General features: G+C 32.8%; 1 protein-coding gene and 1 non-coding gene across 2 annotated transcripts; both read left to right on the top strand.

The window, feature by feature from the left end:
- Nucleotides 1-836: 836 nt before the first annotated feature.
- LOC133807443 (uncharacterized) lies at nt 837-2,310 on the top strand. The gene has a single exon (XM_062245780.1). It carries the CDS (start codon nt 1,237-1,239, stop codon nt 1,975-1,977), a length of 741 nt encoding a protein of 246 aa, XP_062101764.1. The 5' UTR covers nt 837-1,236; the 3' UTR covers nt 1,978-2,310.
- Nucleotides 2,311-15,658: 13,348 nt separating this feature from the next.
- Nucleotides 15,659-15,765, top strand: LOC133807764 (small nucleolar RNA R71). Its single transcript, XR_009879658.1, has one exon. It is a non-coding gene; the product is annotated as a small nucleolar RNA R71 (small nucleolar RNA).
- Nucleotides 15,766-16,053: the final 288 nt, after the last annotated feature.

The following is a 16,053-nucleotide window of genomic DNA, read 5'->3' as shown; positions in this document are numbered from 1 at the left end:
TATTTTTGCACACTCAAAGCCTTCACATTAAATCCAGCCGTTAAATATAAAAATTGCACACATCCAATGACTCACATCGACCTGAAGGACTAAGTCCTCTCAAGGACTAAGTCCTCTCAGTATAACTGACAGACTTTAGGAGTGCCTTATATTTATATATATCTTTTAAATAATATATTAAAAAAATAGCAAATATCAAACTTATCTGGTATAATAATGGTAATAATTAGATAAGGGAGGGGCCTAGCATAGCTGAGTTGGAAGATCTATAACCACCACCATGTAAAAATATGTAACGTCACATACATGGCTAGAGAGATGCCACGTGTCAGTGACATTGGCCAGCTCATCATTCATCTGTACGTAAAATAATAATAATAATCATACAGATTTTGAGATTTAGATTTTCCAATTCATATAATAATAATAATAATAATCAAAAGCCAAGGCAGCAAACCTTTGCCGAGGCGTGAGGTCACAGTGATTGGGATCGTAACATAAAATGAGACGATGACGTGTATGGCTAGGATTGATTATGTCCCATACAAGACCAGACAAAGTAGGAGGAACGATCCAACGCTCCAAATCCTCTCAACGGCTATTTCTTAATAAATCTCATCTCATCCAACGGTCATAACCGATTCGGCGGTTGCCGCCCACCCAACCCACCATTTGGGTTGAGTTGGGCTTGGTTAGCCGACTGTAACGGTTGTCGGTCAATTTGGGGGTGACAATGACTTTTTTTTTTAATAAAAATAAAAATAATTATATAAAGTAGCCGTTGGAAAAGGCTGTTGCTTTATTTTCCTTTTTTTTTATATAAATAGAGAGCTTAGAGAGTGCGTAAGGATGAAGATTCGTTACATGTTATTATTATTAAGCTCTTATTATTATTCATTCATATGAACGTTGTCTTATTAAGATTACGAGAAATAGAACGTTAATCTCTTCTATCTAATTCACTAATTACCTTCTTTTAATTAAGTTTTCTTCTCTATATGTGTGTTTGTGTGATTGCGTTCTCTTTCTCGTAATCTGATTGTATTTCTATATATAGATCTGTATTTTTTTTTAGTTAATTTTTTTCTCTTTCTAATTATATACAACTTTCTCGAGAAAATCCGTAAGGAATTTTCCATTTCCTCAGTTTCAGCCAGGCTATTGATCGAGTTATTAGAAGGATCATATCGCCCTTTTTTGTTGTAATTTCTAATCGAAGATCTTAATTATATTATTATGGCTATGGAAACAGTGATTGTTGACAGGTACTCTTCATCGTCAATCTCAGTTGGGTACAACAGCAACAAGCAAATGATGATCAGAACCACCCCGAAGAAGAACAGCCGAGTTTCTTCTGGTCATTACTACAATAAACCATCTGAAAACATAGCTCCGGCGACGGCGAACATGTACGGCGCCGGCATCATTCAACGCCTTCCTCCTCCTCTTTCCTTCTCTAATTCATCATCTTCTTCTTCTTCTCTATATCCTAATAATAACCCATATCGTCATCAACGACAACCAAACCCACCTTTACTTCCTCTACCGCTTCTTCCTCTCTCTTCATCATCACCAATAACCAGAGGCCGTTCGTGCCCTCGGACCAATACCAAAAACACCAACGGAGTAACCAGAAACCACTCCCTCACACCCAAGAAATCAAAATCCAACCCAGCAGCCAAAGTTGCCAACTTGATGAAATCTGAGTCTCTGGTTATTGCTTCCACGAACAGGTTAGGACCCGATCCGAATGATCTTCCTAAGGCTTTAACCACTAGAAAGAGTAGAGTTTGTTCTGTGGAAGATTTAGACAAGTTTTCTGGTTCGGTGTTTAGCCTAGCTCCACCGCCGAGCAGCCTTCCTCTGCCGAGGTTTTCACTTAAGCCCAAGCTCAGTACTACTTGCAACGCTGAAGCAGCTGCCGGAATCGATGCCGGTGCAACGGACAATCTCCGTCGGCTACTCCGTCTCCGGTGAACCCCTCTCTCTCCCACTACCACGTATACTCTCTTCTACTATATGCTTCCTTGTTATAACCAGTAGTTTTTCTTTGTTGGAGTGTAAATAAAAGGATCATCAGGATGAGATGTTGTTATGCCTTGCTGATGATTCTAATGGAAAGTTTTTTTTATTATGGGGGGATATTTTGTGTTCATCACCACCTGTGTTTTTTTATAGGGTGTGTGAGCACAGATATAAATCTTATTAGGTAGATCAGTTTGGCAAGAAAAGGGTTGTTTTTATATGTACCTTTGTTTGTTATTACTACTTATAGTTCACTCAATAATATATATATATATATTTGATGTACTTTATCAATATAAATCTACGTAGTTGTTTATGAATTGTACATGAAAAATTACTTGATCAGCTTTCTCAAGAGAAAAAAAGACCACACATCTGCAGAGGATTGGTCCAAAGCTATTATATATGGGGATTTGGTTAGCAGGTGATGTGATATTGGTTGTTTGTAGCTTTGCAAAATCTATAAATAACTGATCTCTAAAACTTGTATAAATCAAATTCTAATTCGAATTTGATGTACTTGTATAGCTTTGAATTTTTGTTGTTTTTCCTAGTTCATGGACTTGTGTATAAGTTTAAACTTATTAACACTTGATTTAATAAAATAATTTAAAATTCATATATGAAGATAATTTCAACACTTTTACTATTAATTTTTTTATGAGTTTTAAATTTAGCCCAAATTAATGCACAAAATATAATTGGATTAGATGTCAAATTTTAACATAGATTGAGTTGTTTTCCATTCCAATATCTTTGATTATATTGTGGTGTGCTGTGGGTGTTTTAAGTTCAACAATCAAAGTTTGAACAATAGAAAAGTTTAAAATCATAGCAAAGTAAGATAACCAAAGTTTCAACAACATCATTATAATATCAATAAACTGTCAACTATGGCCCCTAATACATTTTTATTTATAAAAAATAATAAAATTATTTTAATAATTAAAAAATAATTAATTAAATTTTAAATTAATAATTAAAATTTAAATCATTAATTAAAATATAAATTATTAATTAAAATTTAAATAATAGAAAACAGATATATTACAAATAAAAATATTATATTAAATACTCAAATTAGTCAACTAAGATAACAAATATTCATATTGTTAATATAATGTAACAATAACCAACAATAATATAAACCTAGTCTCCTAAACCAGCTGTCTCATCCTCCATATTGTCTTCTTGTTGTAGTTGTGATGGCTGCGGCGGCAGCATCGGCCAGGGATATAGGGGAGGTAATGTGGATGATCTTGCTCCATACATGTAGAGATACGGCGGCTGCGACGACGGTGGAATCGGCCACGGATAAGGTGATGGTGTTGCTCCGTACATGTATGGAGGTGCCATAGGTTGAGATGTGCTGCCCCGTACATGGAAGGATAGGCTGGAGCTGGAGGTTGAGAAGACGAAGCTCTAGAAATATTGTCGCTATCAGGCATAGGCGACATCTGAACGTTTGGTGGACGAAATGAAGGTGGAAGAAATTGAGACAAGAAATTGACTTGGTCAGTCAAATTCTTTAGCTTATTCTCCAAATTTTCTATCTGCTCTGATGAACGTGGAGGAGGAGCTTGAGACTCGATGAAGTGAGAGCACTGGGTAGATGATGACCCCAACCCCTTTAATTTGCAGCTCACTCCTCGCTCGTGTCCACGCTTTTGGCCTAGTACTTTTTGTAGCACCTGCATCTGATCAACTGTTGTTGAACCATCATCATTGGAAGCGGCACGAGATGTTTGCTGAGTTTGTAACTCAAAATCAGCAATTAGTTTTTCTTGTTTTCAGAAAACGTTAGACACTAACAATAAATATAACTCTATGAATATTAAAAACATAATTCAAACTTACTTAATCTTGTCGAGCATCGTCGTTCACAAAATCATTTGTTGTTTTCTTCTAGTGGTATTCCTTCCATGACTCAATAAGGTCCGAGTTCGCCTAAAAAATATAACTTAAATGTTAGAGAACATATAATTTAAAAGAATGTAATTTTGATAACATTAACTTTCACAACTCTTTCGTAACGGATGGACGCCAACGATTTTGTACCTTGCGTTGTAGAATACTTTTGTTTCTTCCAATTTTCCTTGTTCTTTAGGGAGTGCGCAATAAATTTCAGACTTGTAAATAACTGGCGATCTGCTTCCACTCCTCCTTGTTAACATTCTTGGTTAGGTTGTCTAGAACCTTATCCCAATCCTCTGGTCCTTTGTAGTATTTTTCAAAGTGTTCGTGTCTTATTGTTTTCCTATGACAGTATCGGTCTTTCATCTCTTGATCGATATCATCTATACACTTTACGAAATCCTCGCGGCCCTCTATTTGATAATACCACTAAATTGAAAAATAAACATATTAATAATATATATACTATATTAAAGACACATTTTAAAAAAATCATTTAATATTTTTTTTACCTGGATCGTGCCAAGGACTTGGTCCTTGTATTGTTTTGGCACTGATTCTCAAGAATCAAAATATCCTGGAACTTTCGTTTTAATTTGGGTGCCCATGAGGCGGACAAAAGCACCATACTCGCCCCTAACAACCTTGTACGTTCGCAGGCAAAGAGTGTACTTCTAGTAGTTTTCCATTTTTACACCGCCTCTCATCTAGATCTTTTCCAATAGATGCATCACGACCTTTTCTCTTAGTTGAGATTCCTATATTTTTTTTTATTAACAATACAGGGAATATTAGTATATACAGGATAAACATATTTGAGTGAATAAAAGAAGAAAAAAAATTACCTGACTCGCATGAAGTCGGGATCGAGTAGGATCCGATGGAGGATCACTGCCAGTGTCTCCACCATGGGCTCTAGCCACATCTGCTGACATCTGCTAGCACGACAGTAATTTAACATATCTATTTTAATATTTAATTCTTATTTATAATTAATTTCAGTGAGTATTATTTTAACTGATTAGGTACTTTGAAACATGCTATTTGGAAACAAACTTTTTATTTCTTAATATGTATAATACTTTTACAGAAATACAAAACTAAGTAGAATAGTCACTACCATCACTAATTACATCAACATCTATCGGACACACATCATCAGTAAGGTCGACAAGCAATTCATCCTTAATTTATTTTTAAATTATTAAATTTGTTAATATTAAATTAAATTACTAAATTTGTTAATATTACACTAAATTTTAATTTTTTAATTTATTTTAAAATTATTAAATTTGTTTATATTAAGTTAAATTATTTATCTAATTTTTTAATTTATTTTGTTAATTCTAATTATTCAAAGTTTTATTTATTTAGTCTCCTAACTCTACTAAAATTTCGGCAGCATAACGTCTATATTCTAAGTTATCTCAAAAATTTAAATGCATGCAAATGACATTTAGAAAATTCTCAGAACATTGACAATATATTATACATTTTTTTACACATATATTTTGTCATAACATTTTATCACCAAAGAGAAAATCAACAAAAATTAAATATTTTCTCAACATAATTTATGATGTCTTGCAAAGTCTTATGGTTTTATTGAATTCATATTATAATTATTATTTAATTATTTTATTCCGAACTCCAACATATCCTATTCCGACCTAGTGGATCCCTTGGAGATAATAAGCAGGCATCTACTACTCCCTAGTCTTTTAAGATGTTTGAATAAACATCTTAAAAAAATGAGGAATACTAGATTAATACTTTGACTCTAATTACTATCTCCAAGGCATCCACTAAGTGTATGTCTATGGCTTTTTGTTATTAGAAATAATAACCATTATCACTATGTGATAATAATTATCATATCTTATATATATGATGTTTTATAAAGTCTTATTTTATAATGTTTAAGATTGAATTCTCTTTAATAATTACAACTACATTTATTAATAGAATGTTATTATAGTTATGATTATTATTAATTTTTATTTTAATTATTATTTAATTAAAATTAAGTATAGGTAATTATTTCCATTCTTAGTTTTCAATTTTGTCAAGATTTTTCATAATTATTTATTCTTTAATTATCAAACTTATTTTTTCTTAATTGAAATTAATGTTAAATTTATGAATAATCATTTTTTTTAATATTTTAAAAAAATTATTTATTATTTGTTAAGTTTATTATTACTTTGTTATATTAAATTATTTATCTAATTTTTAATTAATAAATTTGTTAATATTAAATTAAATTACAATTTTTTAATTTATTTTAAATTATTTATCTAATATTTTAATTTATTAAATTAAATTATAAAATTTTAATATATTTTTAAATTATTATATTTTTTTATATTAAATTAAATTATTTATCTAATTTTTTAATTTATTCTTTAACCTATTTTGTTAATTCTAATTATTCAAAGTTTTATTTATTATTTAATTATTTATTTAGTCCCTTAACTATACCGAAATTTCGACAGCTTAACATCTATATTCTAAGCTATCCAAAAAATTTAAAAGTCTGCAAATGACATTCAGAAAATTCTCAGAACTTTGACAATATATTATGCAATTTTCTACACATATTCACAATATATTTTTTAAAAAATATATTAATAACACTAAATACATATTATTTTCTAGCCACATTCACAATTAATTTTTTGAAACACATATTAGTAAACATTCACAATTTATTTTTTCTAAATAAATAATGATAACACTAATATTACCTAAACACATATCAACACTAATAATTTTAATATTTCAAACATTTTGAATATAAATATATTTTTTATTAACTAAATTAAACTAATTACTTAAACATAATAAAAAAAAAAATACATTGATGCCTTTCTCCCTTAATTTTCTCTTTCCCCTTCAATCTCTACACATAAACACAATATAATAATTATTAAAATATAAATATATATAATAAAAATGCTAAATATATATATATATATATAATCTGTTGAATCAGGTGGTGGTGGTGGAGGTGGATCCGGTCTTGGTGGTGGTGGAGTCGGCCAACGCTGCCTCGCGATGATGGTTATGGAGTTGGCTGGCACTACCTCCCTGAGTGAGAAAGAGAGAAGGGAGAGAGAGGAGATCGGGGAAGGGGGGCCGAGAGAGAGAAAGAGATCGACAAGAGAGTGAGGGAGAAGAGAGAAAGAGTGAGGAAGGGAGGGAGAAGAGAGAGAGAGAGAGGGACGGGGACTATGAGGGAGAAGAGAGAGGGGCGGTGGGGTTTTGATTTGATTAGTTTAAGTTGCAGAGAAGTGAGCTGTGGGGTCGAGGGTGGTTGTGTATAAAGCATTATTAGGGGCAACGAACCCCACTATTAGGGGAAAAAAGTCGCCCCTAATAAGTTTCACGAAAATAAAAAATACCACCTGAATTTCTCTCTTTTTCTGGACAAAATACCTCATTATCAAGGGCCACTAGCCCCAATATCATGTCGCCCCTAATATTGTTTCAGAATATTAGGGGCAAGTCACCCTTGATTTGTTATATGTCGCCCCTAATATTATAACTTGTAAAAGTGATTTTTTGTTAAGCCCAAGCTCAATACTACTTGTAACGCTGAAGCAACTGTCGAAATCGATTATGATGCCATGGACAATCTCCAACGGCTACTCCGTCTCCGGTGAACCCCTTGCTCTCCCACTACCACGTGTACTACTATGCTTGCTTGTTATAAGCATTAGTTTTTTTTTTTTTTTTTTGAGTGTAAATAAAAGGATCATCAGGATGAGATGTTGTTATGCCTTGCTGATGATTCTAATGGAAGGTTTTTTTTTTTTTTGGGATATTTGTGTTCATCACCACCTGTGTTTTTTGATAGGGTGTGTGTTCACAAATATAAATCTTATTAAGTAGATCAGTTTGGCAAGATAAAAGGGCTGTTTTTATATGTACTTTGTTTGTAATTACTACTTATAGTTCACTCAATAATATATATATATGATGTACTTTATCAATATAAATCTACGTAGTTCTTTATAAATTGTACATGAAAAATTACTTGACCTAAGCACATTAAATTATCAGCTTTCTCAAGAGAAAAAAAGACCACACATCTGCAGATGATGGGTCCAAAGCTATTATGGGGATTTGGTTAGCAGGTGATGATATTGGTTGTTTGTAGCTTTGCAAAATCTATAAATAACTGATCTCTAAAACTTGTATAAATCAAATTCTAATTAGATTGTATCCTAATTAGAATTTGATGTAGATGTATAGCTTTGAATTTTTGTTGTTTTTCCTAGATTTGTTGGTTATGGGCTTATTATAAATTCATATATGAAAAATAATTTCAACACTTTTATTATTAATTTTTTATGAGTTTTAAATTTAGCCCAAATTTTAATACACAAAATATAATTGGATTAGATGTAAAATCTAACATATCCGATTGAGTTGTTTTCCAATCTAATATCTTTGATTATATTGTGGTGTGGTGTGGGTGTTTTAAGTTCAACAATACAATCAAAGTTTGAACAATGGAAAAGTTTAAAATCATAGCAAAGTAAGATAACCAAAGTTTCAACAACATCATTATAATATCAAACAAACTATCAAACTTACAGAAACTCCAAGTTAATTTATGCAATTTATTCAAGGTCCACAATGCGGGTGTGTGCAGTTTAAACGTCAATTACAAAATTTCAAACAGCATACTGCACCGCACCATGTAATATGAGAAAAATTCAACTCACACTACATCAAGAAAAGTTTAAAATTTTGTGATGTAGTGTAGGATGGGCGATTTTTTGAACACCCATACTTTAATACTTTAGATTTTGTCCCACATGGAAATAGAGAAAATATAATGAGCATATTTCAACCCTATAAAAACATAAATTCACTCCACTTCTCAGCAATTAAACTCATAACTCTTAACCGTTCCTCCATTTTTCAATTTAAACTAATGTTTGACTATTTAATTTGACACTAATATAGATCAGGCCAACATATAAAATAAATTTCTCCATAGGTTCCACATCCATACGTTCCACATCCATAAATCCATTAATGATTAATACAAATAACAATAGTTTCAAATGTAATAAAGGCATTCAGCTATCTTTGATAGTTCAACATTCTCTTCACTAATTTGTAATTACTAAACAAGGATCAAAACAAATCTTAAAATTTACCATCATCCAACAACTACATTTTTCTTATATATTCATTATCATAAGGCAGTTCTTAGAAAATAAATGAAAAAAAGTACACAGGGATGCTAAACCAATGCATTCTAAATTCTTAAAGGCCAACAACAAGGGTCTACAAGCTCCAAATTTAGTTGTTTGACAAGGCTTGATGTAGGAAGGCAAGGTCCAAGCTATTACCCACTATATATCCAGGCCCAAACCCTAATATTTTGCCATGGTAAATCCTTAACTACTATTAGGGTTGATTTTTTTGCAGCATAATTGTAACGTATTACTAATCCAGGATCGTTACACTTGTGTGTTTAAAATTGTGCTTAACTTATTAAGCAAGTCTTATGGACTTAAACGTGTAATTAAAATTAACTAATAGTTTAGGTATTAAAAATTTCGGCCAAACAGTAATCATTTTTAATTAAAAGTGTGAGTCTGTACATGGGATTCAAAAAGAGTTTAAAAGTTAATTACAACTCAAAAGAATACAAAGAGAGGCCAGCCTAAGAGAAAAAATAGGGTTCAACCCTAGTTCCTCAACAAAGATCCCGGCTGTGGCGGTCGAGCAGGTTGCATATGTACACGCCACCCCTCAAGCTCTCCAACTCATGGTTGGTCCAGCTTCTCTTTACCCTTACATGCACCATATAGCACCCGTGAGCATAAGCTCAGCAAGAAAAATTAAATAAATAGAAACAGATAATCAACAGAACATTAATAGCCTGCATAGCGATAATAACCATACTCAAACAGACATTTAACTCAATTATGCGACCATAGAATCACTCGAGTGTATACTGCACTTCATTTATTCAAGCGGCTTCAAAGCCAAACAAATGCATATCGCACTTCCAAGTGGCCCAGCTGTAACGGCCTACATTTCATATGATTATGCCGACCACGACTTATAAGCCAAGCTTTTCAATCGGATTCAATCAAGTATATAACTCAGAAATAACACAGTCACTCCTATTTAAACAGATATTCAAAGGCATGATTATAATCATGTTCAATAACCGAGGCTCAAACCCTAATCACAATCCCAGTGCAATTCTCTTACCTCAGGTCCTGTGCGAATAATAGTGTGACCTCGAGCATTATCCTTCCCCAAGCCTTGCGATATACCTAGTCATAACCATAAATGGTACTTCCGTTAAGAACTAAATCCAATTATTGAATTCATGACCAATCCCAAGCTCTTGGGACCTCCAATTCCACCAAACGGGGTGGTGGAATCGTCCCCCGGGCCCCCAAGTTCTTCCCAAACCTTAAAAATGAGGTATGTTGAAATGGGCATTAGGCAGAGACGCCCAACAAGTCAAAGATTCTCAAAAATTTCCCTTGCATAGCGCAGGGGCGCTACATCACGAACCCAAAATTCTAGGTTACGTTTTCTGCAATTCCTTCGACCCAAACTTGCCCCAATCCGACCTAAGCCCTCAAAAAGCACCAAACCAAGTTTCCAGACCAGATTTTTGACCTCAAAACACCTCATACCACTTAGATAACCAGAACTCAACCTCGTTAGACCACACAAACACACTTAAAACCCAGCTAAACATAACCTACCATTGTTGAGTTTCAAACTCAACTTAAGCTTCAAATTTTGAAATTCCAACTTTAAAACATAATTTCCCAGCAGTAACAAGTATCGAAATTAGTTTATAAACCACTTAATCAAACCAAATATTCCCCAGAAATTTTAAAATTCAAGCTAACTCCAAAAATTCCTTCAAGAGCACTTAAGAGAAAAAGGAAGAACAAGTGAAGAGAACCCATATAATTAGTGCCCAAAAATACACATTTATTGATTTTAATAGTCAAAATAAATTAAGTTTTAATTATTATTTTCATGGAATTAATATGATTTAATTTATAAATGAAAATATTCAATCTTAATTTAATTTGTTTTATTTTGTAGGATTTAAGTGGTATTTTTGGCACTTGGAAACAAGGAAAAAAAGAAAGAAGAAATAAATATTTTAAGCTGAAAAAGAATTGGAAAAAATGGTATTTTTGAGATCCAAGCCCAAGAAGGAAGCCCAATAGCACCCCAGGCCTGCCTGGCTTCCTTTGAGCCCAGTGCGCCAAGTGGCGCCTCTCCCTCGCGCCACGCGTCCCAGCCACCCAGCGAACGACCCACCTGGCGCCCCAACCCGCGACCTGCATGCCTCCTTTCTCCTCTTGTGTTGACCCGATCAACCAAGCAATTCCCCTCAGCTTTGTGCGTCCACGTGGCGCGCTCCATTGGCTGGGCTTGGTCAAAAGTCCAGCCTGCCACAGCCACCCATGAACCCAATCTTTTAAGCACTTTGGGCCTTGAACTTCTCATTTTGAGCTTTAAAGCTCGCCTTTTTTTGGTGTTTTAGAAAAAAGGCATATTGACCATGCACCAAAATAACTAGGTTAATATTTATAATAAGATTTGATTTTTCAAAATCATATTTTATTATTAATATTTCAGATTTATTTTGTAAACCCCATTTTGTTGTTTAATTTCTTTTTAGTCCTTTTCTCCCTCTATAAATAGGGATTATCCTATCGCATTTACAATGTAATTTTGAGGTAGCAAAACTTTACCAAATTTTAGTCTCATTTCTCACATTTTCTCTCTAGAATTTCATGAGAATATCTAGCATAATAGGCTAACCTTCTTAGGAAGGTTAGGATGATCCTATATGCACTATGACTTTGTTTGGTATTTTTGATTCACCATGTGCTTAAAGTTTATATATTTGAGTGATTTATTTTCTTTCATCTCTATTTCTTCTTCTTGTTATCTTTATTTATGTTTACTAATAGTATATAGATTTTGTCAAGCACTTTCTATGTTTTATCAAATTAGTAAAAATAATATAGATAATATTTTTATTATTTTCTCCATCCCATTCATATATATTTACTTTTGCTCCCTCTATGTATTTTATAAATAGTAAAAGTAATATTTGTGTTAGGGTTTTATGTCCAATCTTTTATTGCATTATTGCCAATGGTATAATGTCATTTTTAGATTTCTCATAAGATTTATCTCATCCTTCCATAGTAAAGAATAGTAATCACTTGAATTCATTTTTATGAAATATATTTGTACTTCAATGTTAAATCTTCCAAATGAATAGTTGTGATGTGAACTATCCATTTGTGTAATTTTTGTGAATCAAAGATTCAAATAAATAAGTATGCATATTGGTGACTCTTGATCCTTCCTACTTGTTACCTATTGTTATAAATAGGTATGCATATTGTTTAAATATTTAAAAAAAAAAAAAAAAAATTCTACCATTTTCAACCACATGAAAGAAGTAACCATATAAACCCACTACCCCCAAACTTAATGTATGCATTGTCCTCAATGTATCAAAATACAAATATAAATTCTCTAATGCAAACACAACAGCAAGCAATTCTTTTTCAGTTGTAGAATAATTTAATTGAGCATCGTTCAAGTTTTGCTAGCATAGTAGATTACATGAGGTAACTTGTTAATTCTTTGTCCTAGAACAGCACCAATAGCATAATTAGAAGCATCACACATTATTTCAAAAGGAATATTCCAATCAGGAGGGAAAATAATAGGTGCACTAGTCAAAAGGGATTTCAATCTTTCAAAGGCAACATGGAAATCATTATCAAAGACAAAAGCATTTTCTTTTCCCAGCAAATGACATAATGGGCGTGAAATTTTGCTAAAGTCTTTTATGAATCTTCTATAAAAACCGGCATGACCTAAGAATGATCTAATTTCTTTTATTGTTTTAGGTGGGGGAAGTTTTGAAATAAGGTCAACTTTTGCTTTATCAACTTCTATTCCCTCAGATGAGATTACATGACCTAAAACAATTCTTTTTTAAACCATAAAATGAAAATTTTCCCAATTAAGAACTAAATTCTTTTCTTTGCAATGAATTAAAACAAGAGAAAGATGGTGCAAACAGTCATCAAAAGAATTTCCAAACACAGAAAAATCGTCCATAAACACTTCAAGATTTCTTTCAACCATATCAGAAAATATTGCAATCATACATCTTTGAAAAGTTGCAGGAGCATTACAAAGACCAAAAGGCATGCGACGATATGCAAAGGTTCCAAAAGGGCAAGTGAAGGTAGTCTTTTCTTGATCTTCAGGGGCAATGGGGATTTGGTTATATCCCGAATAGCCATCAAGAAAACAATAATATGCATGGCCAACTAAACGTTCAAGCATTTGATCAATAAAGGGTAAAGGAAAGTGGTCTTTTCTAGTAACATTATTTAGCTTTCTATAGTCTATACACACTCTCCACCCCATTTTGTACTCGAGTAGGGATTAATTCATTTTTCTCATTTTCAACAACTGTGATCCCAGACTTTTTAGGCACTACTTGGACTGGACTAACCCATTGACTATCAGAAATAGGGTAAATGATACCTACATCTAATAGTTTAAGTACTTCTTCCCTAACGACCTCTTTCATATTTGGATTTAACCTTCTTTGCATTCCCGAGAGGTTTTAGCATTTTCTTCTAGATGGATTCTATGCATGCATATGGATGGGCTAATTCCCTTGATGTCTCCAATAGTCCAACCTATGGCTTCCTTATGTTTGCTAAAGACATCTAACAATTTATCTTCTTGTTATTTATCTAAAGCAGATGCTATGATAACAGGCAAGGTTTCAAACTCTCCTAGAAAAGCATATTTTAAATTTTCTGGCAAAGGTTTACGGTCTAACTTTGGAGACTCGGAAATTGATTGAACATGATCTAAGGGTGAAAAGGGTTCAACTTTGGTTTCATTTAAGGGTATAGACTCTAACAAAGAATTCACATCATCATTAAAATCATCAATATGCAAGTTCATACCAAAGTATTTTTCACAAAAATCAAGTAAGTCATTTCCATCATCTTCACACATACTCTCTATCATGTTAACTCCATGCACTTCTTCACACTCAACAGATTTAGCAACATTAAAAACATTTAATTCAACAGTCATGTTTCCAAAAGATAATTTCAATACACCATTACGACAGTTGATAATTGCATTAGATGTAGCTAAAAATGGTATACCTAGAATGATGGGTATTTGAGCATGAGCATTTTTAACAAGTTGAGTGTCAAGAACAATAAAGTCCACAGGGAAATAGAATTTATCCACTTTAATTGAAACATCTTCTACAATACCTCTAGGGATTTTCACTGAACGATCGGCTAATTGAAGTGTTATAGAAGTTGGTTTTAATTCTCCTAGACCAAGTTGCTTATACACAGAATAAGGCAGTAAATTCACACTAGCTCCTAAATCAAGTAAAGCTTTGTTAATAAAATGATCGCCAATGATGCATGAAATTGTTGTACAACCGGGATCGTTATATTTCACAAGGCTTTTATGTTGAATTATGGAGCTAACTTGTTCAGTTAAAAACGCCTTTTTTGGAACATTTGTGTTTCTTTTAACAGTGCAGAGGTCTTTTAAGAATTTAGAATAGGCAGGAATTTGTTTAATGGCATCTAAGAAAGGAATGTTGATGCTTACTTGTTTAAAAACTTCTAAGATGTCACTATATTGGTTGCCTTTCTTGAGTGGAATTAATCTTTGTGGAAAAGGAGCTTTTGGGATGGAAGGAAGGATTTGAGCATCATCTTTTGAAAGGTCATTTGTGTTGGAACTTTGAGGTTGGCTTTGGTCTTTTTCAACTTGAGGTATGTAATCGGGTTTGACAATTTGTTTTCCGGACCTAAGAGTTGAAATAGACTTAGCTTCTTCTTTATGACTAGGAGCTCCTATTTCATATTGGCCTTTAGGATTTGGGATGGGTTGGCTAGGAAATCTTCCTTTTTCTCTCTCGATTACAGCATTAGCAAGTTGACCCAATTGTGTCTCGAGTTTGGCAATGGATTGAGACTGATTTTGTAAGATTTGTTGGTTGGATTGCATGAATTGTTGTAAGGTGTTTTCTAAGGAAGGTTTTCTTTGTGGAGGGTAAGGTTAACTTGGTTGGGCATGATTTGGATTTGGCATGTGGAATTGGTTTCCTTGATTCATTTGTGGTTGGTTTTGTCTCTATGAAAAATTAGGATGGTTTCTCCAATTTGGATTGTATGTGTTGGAAAATGGGCTATCAGAAGAAGGTTTTCCATATGAATGTAAAGCATTAGCCTCTTCAGAAAATGTTTCAATATAAGAAGGACATGATTGAGCATTATGACATGAACTAGCACATAAAGTACAAACATCTTTTTTAGGTTGCACATGAGAATTCATAGATTGACTTATTACTAAGGCTTCTACTTTTCTTGCTAATTTATCAAATGATGTTCTTAAATCACTTTCTTCTTTTATTTCATATTTTTCTTCTCTTTTCGGTGAAGGGTTGGCTCTAGACCTGGGCTCAGAATAATTCCATTGTTGTGAATTAACAGACAATTCTTCAAGAGCGTCCCAAGCCTCTTGCCCTTGCAATTTTAAAAATTTTCCGGTATGCATAGATTGAATCATTTGTCGGTTTGAAGGGGTTAAACCATCATAAAAATATTTTACAAGTCTCCATTTTTCAAAACCATGGTGGGGACATTTTAATAATAAATCTTTAAATCTTTCCCAATATTCATAAAATTCTTCATTATCTTTTTGATAAAATTCAGAGATTTCTCTTCTTAAATTATCAGTTTTAGACATGGGGAAAAATTTAGCAAGGAATTTATTAAAAATTTGATCCCAGGTAGTTATGGTTCCAGTTGGAAGTGAGTTTAACCAAGCTTTGGCTCTATCTTTTAAAGAAAAAGGAAACAACCTAAGTTTAACCGACTCATCTGAAATTTTTTGAAAACGAAAAGTTGAGCAAATTTCCAAAAAGTCTTTTACATGCATGTATGGATCCTCTCTTTCTAAACCATAAAATGATGGTAACAATTGAATGATTGATGGTTTAAGTTCAAAATGAGTGGCATT

Source organism: Humulus lupulus, chromosome X (assembly GCF_963169125.1).
Source record: "Humulus lupulus chromosome X, drHumLupu1.1, whole genome shotgun sequence".
Lineage (NCBI taxonomy): Eukaryota > Viridiplantae > Streptophyta > Magnoliopsida > Rosales > Cannabaceae > Humulus > Humulus lupulus.
This window is presented reverse-complemented; position numbering and strand designations above follow the sequence as displayed.